We start from the raw sequence: 3616 nt of genomic DNA on the forward strand, positions 1-3616 counted from the left end.
CATTTGCATAGGGACGCGCGCGGCGCCGGAGCGGGAGGGGCGCGGCCGGGGAGGCGCTGCGCGCGCGCCCTGACAGCTCGGCCCCGCTCGCTCTCTCGCTCGTCCCCGGCTTCCGAGCACAGCATGGCGGTCAAGGTGACTCCAACTCTCCGCCGCTGCCTTTATTGCATAGGAGACAGTCAGAGGGTCCTGCCTGCAGCCCCCGCACCGCTTGCCATTTCCTTCTTTGCCTCCTTCTTAGCTAGCGCGTCCTGGGGCTCCAGCTTGCGGCTGCGGAGCTCGCGGGCTGGGACCGGAGGGAAGAGGATGCCCGGCTGGGGGAGGGGAAGGGGCGGGCTTGTAGGTCGAAGGGGCTGCTGAGGACCACTGGTCGGTGAAGGAGGAGTAGCGCCCCGTCCTAGACCCGTGGGAGTGTGAGCCCGGACTTGGAGAGCAAGTGGCAAGAAAAGCCGGGGCTACCTAGGGCATCAGTGTTTTGCGGTGGGGGAGGGGGTGAGTATTGGGTAATTTGGGGCCTCCTTGCAGCGGGAGGGCCGTGGTGGACATTTGCGTCGCAGGTTGTAGGGTGTTAAAAGTAATTTATTTGTGGCGGCTGTCATATTTTGGTTGGATGAGGAAAAAGAGGGGCGTCGAGATAATCACACGCTATTATTGGTTTTCATCCGGGAAGGAAGGCTGCTGCTAGGCCATGCTGTTAATTTGGATATTTTAAATCTCCTGTTGCTCCACTCCTGCGGGCCTCCTCACTTGAAGCTTGGTAGTTGCTACTGTGTTGCTAGTAGATGTGGAATAAAGTAGCCCTGCCTTTGCGGTCAGGGGACGCGCTGCCTGTCACTTGCCCTATCTCAGGCTACTCACGCAGCTCTTTCCCTCTCCAGCCACAGATCTCCAGTTTGACAGTTTTATCAGCAGTTATGGCTTTTGGGTTGTTTTAAATAACCTTCACACGATAAGAACATTGATTGTTAGCAGATGTGAACTATCAAGAGATTGCATTGGTCTCTAGTGAAGCATTAACTAGCTCTTCCTCCTCCCTGCTTTCAGGTGCAGACGACCAAGCGAGGTGATCCTCATGAGTTAAGAAACATATTCCTACAGGTAAATCAATTTTAGTGTATTTTTTTTACTGAAGGAAGAAAAGAGGGAGGGAGGAAGAAAAGAGGGAGGGGGGAAGAAAAGAGCATACAATATTTTGTTCTTTTCAAGCCTTAACTTTGAGGAATATCCTGTTTTCATCTATTTTTGCAAACATGGCTGGACAACATTTAAAATTTTCTTACTAATGTTTGATTAAAACTTTCCTTTATATTAAGGGTTAATGAATGGTTTTCTTGAGACTTGCTTTTCCTTACATGACTTAAGATATGTAAAAGTAGACTGAAAAAGACTTCCAGTTTCTCATGAGTACTAAGACTAATATTTCAAAATGTATTTGCCCTTTTTGTACAATGGATAGATGTGGTAACTAAAATGCTATCCTTTTTAGAAGTTGCAGTTTGCCTACTTGAGAACAATAATTTGTTCTTAATAATTTGTTCTCCATATAATTTGTTACAGAAATAGTAAGCTAAGAATAATATAACTATTTTATACCTATGGCCCTTTGGAGATTGATTATGCAATGTTGCTCTCTAAAATTCTTGCAAGGATCTAAACTGCTAAGCTTTTAGGATTAGTGACTTGGCTGTAGTTTTTTTTTTTTTTTTTTTAAGTTGGCTTAGTTTTTTCATTTGCTTTCTTTTAAAAAAAATTCTAAAGTTTTCTATGGAGGAAGTTCTACTTAAATAAATGTAAAGGTAGATGAACTGAGGTGTTTTCACTAAACATTTTTCTCTGAAAATTTCTTTTGAGAAATTTTATTCTGGATTTGAGTTTTTGTGCAGATACTTTAGCCTTCAGCAGATTCCTGCTGGGTATTATTTTCCTCTGTAAAATGAAAGGTGACCTCTAAGTTTCCTTCCACTTCCAAAAGTCTATGATTCTATAATTAGGAACAGATTCTAACATATGCTGATGAGCCTAGAATAGATGACATTTTTATCTAAGATGTGGCTTCCTTAGACTATTGTTGGGAGGAGGCTGTGTAGATGGCCATATGTTAGTAGAGTTCATGAAAAGGAATTAGTTAAGACTGGAGGTCTAGCTCAGTGGTAAGTGCATGCCTAGAATACACAAGGCATTGGTTTGATTCCCAGCACTACAAACAAAACAAAACAGAATTAGTAAAAATGGGAATCTTAACTTTTATAAAATCTATTAAGGGAAGTATATTTTCTACAACAAGAATAATTATAGTGAACCACCCCATATGTGGCTTGAAATCTTTTTTTTTTTTTATAAGCTAGCTAGCTTGTTTGCTTGCTTGCTTGCTTGCTTGCTTGCTTGCTTGCTTGCTTTCTTTCTTTCTTTCTTTCTTTCTTTCTTTCTTTCTTTCTTTCAGATAGGATCTTGCTGTGTAGTTCAGTCTGGCCTTGAGTTCACTATATAGCCCAGACTGGCCCTGAACTCATGACAGTCCTCCTGCTTCAGCCTCCCACGTGGAATGCTAAGATTACAGATGTGCACCACCACACCGGGTTCTTCACAAATGTTCTTGAGCATATCCCAAAATATAGCAGCGCTAACGATGTCATATGATCAGACTCAGTTGTTTTGTGAGTTCATGTGATAGTTAATTTTCTTTTCTAGATTAAGTAGCATGGGAAAAATCAGTTGGAATGTTGTTTAATGTAGCAAAGAAACTATTGACTCAGGTATCAGGAATGCTGGCTTAATTCTGAGGCTTGAATCTGTCTGGCTGTTGTTCTGTAGGCTAATTATTTAATCTTCCTGATTTTATCTCCTCCTGTGGACTCAGTAGGATATAAATGAATTAGGTCCTTCCAGCTGTAAATAATCTGTGGAGAAAAACTTTGTAATTCTGTGTGTGTGTGTGTGTGTGTGTGTGTGTGTGTGGTACTGGGGATTGAGCTCAGGACCCTGCACTTGCCAGACAAGTGCTTATTCTGCTGAGCTCTCTAGGAGCTGGGGAGATGGCTCAATAGAATAAGCACTTCCCTGACAAGCACAAGGGCCTGAGTTCAATTCCTGGTTCTGAAAAACGAACAAACTTTATAATTCTTCTTCTTTTTTTTTTAATAATTCTATATGGAATTTTGTTTTGTTTTGTTTTTGGATTTTTTACCAGAACAGTGGTTGGAAGTACAAGGAGAGAAACCAGGAGTGTGCTTTGCTTTTTGAGAACCTATAAATCTTTACATTCCATTTAATGTTTAGCATATCAGTGTCTTTTTACATATTATAATTTTAATTTTTTGCAATATTGGAGATCAAAGCCAGGGCCTTCCACATGCTCACTTCACAATTGAGTTATGTCCCTGGCCTCTTTCACGTTGTTTTAATGATGCTGATTCTTGTATTAAAAAATTGTGGAATTTATAACTCCATAATTAACACTAAGTGTAGAGCCCTGATTGAAGCATTAATAGATAAGAGAAAGATAGAACATAGACATTTATCTTCAGGAAGATACAAAGTAGCTAGAAAGATACAAGGTAAGTAGGTAGATCCACTGGAGCACAGTTACCAAGTATTACATTAGAATTTTTTTTTTTTT

At 41.2% G+C, this 3616-nt stretch overlaps 1 protein-coding gene across 3 annotated transcripts in view; it reads left to right on the top strand.

Annotated features, from left to right (window-relative positions):
• Nucleotides 1-6: 6 nt before the first annotated feature.
• Slc25a12 (solute carrier family 25 member 12) overlaps nucleotides 7-3616 on the top strand; it is a 120163-nt gene continuing 116553 nt past the window's right edge. Inside the window, exons 1-2 of one of the 3 annotated variants that reach the window (XM_023719159.1) lie at nucleotides 7-135; nucleotides 1045-1098. In XM_023719159.1, the coding sequence (XP_023574927.1) occupies nucleotides 124-135; nucleotides 1045-1098 (66 nt within the window). In that variant the 5' untranslated portion in view covers nucleotides 7-123. The remainder of the gene's footprint in view (nucleotides 136-1044; nucleotides 1099-3616) is intronic. The other 2 variants (XM_023719160.1, XM_023719161.1) reach the window with 2 other exon arrangements.

This window comes from Octodon degus, unplaced genomic scaffold (genome assembly GCF_000260255.1).
Source record: "Octodon degus isolate 3935 unplaced genomic scaffold, OctDeg1.0 scaffold00065, whole genome shotgun sequence".
Classification (NCBI taxonomy): domain Eukaryota; kingdom Metazoa; phylum Chordata; class Mammalia; order Rodentia; family Octodontidae; genus Octodon; species Octodon degus.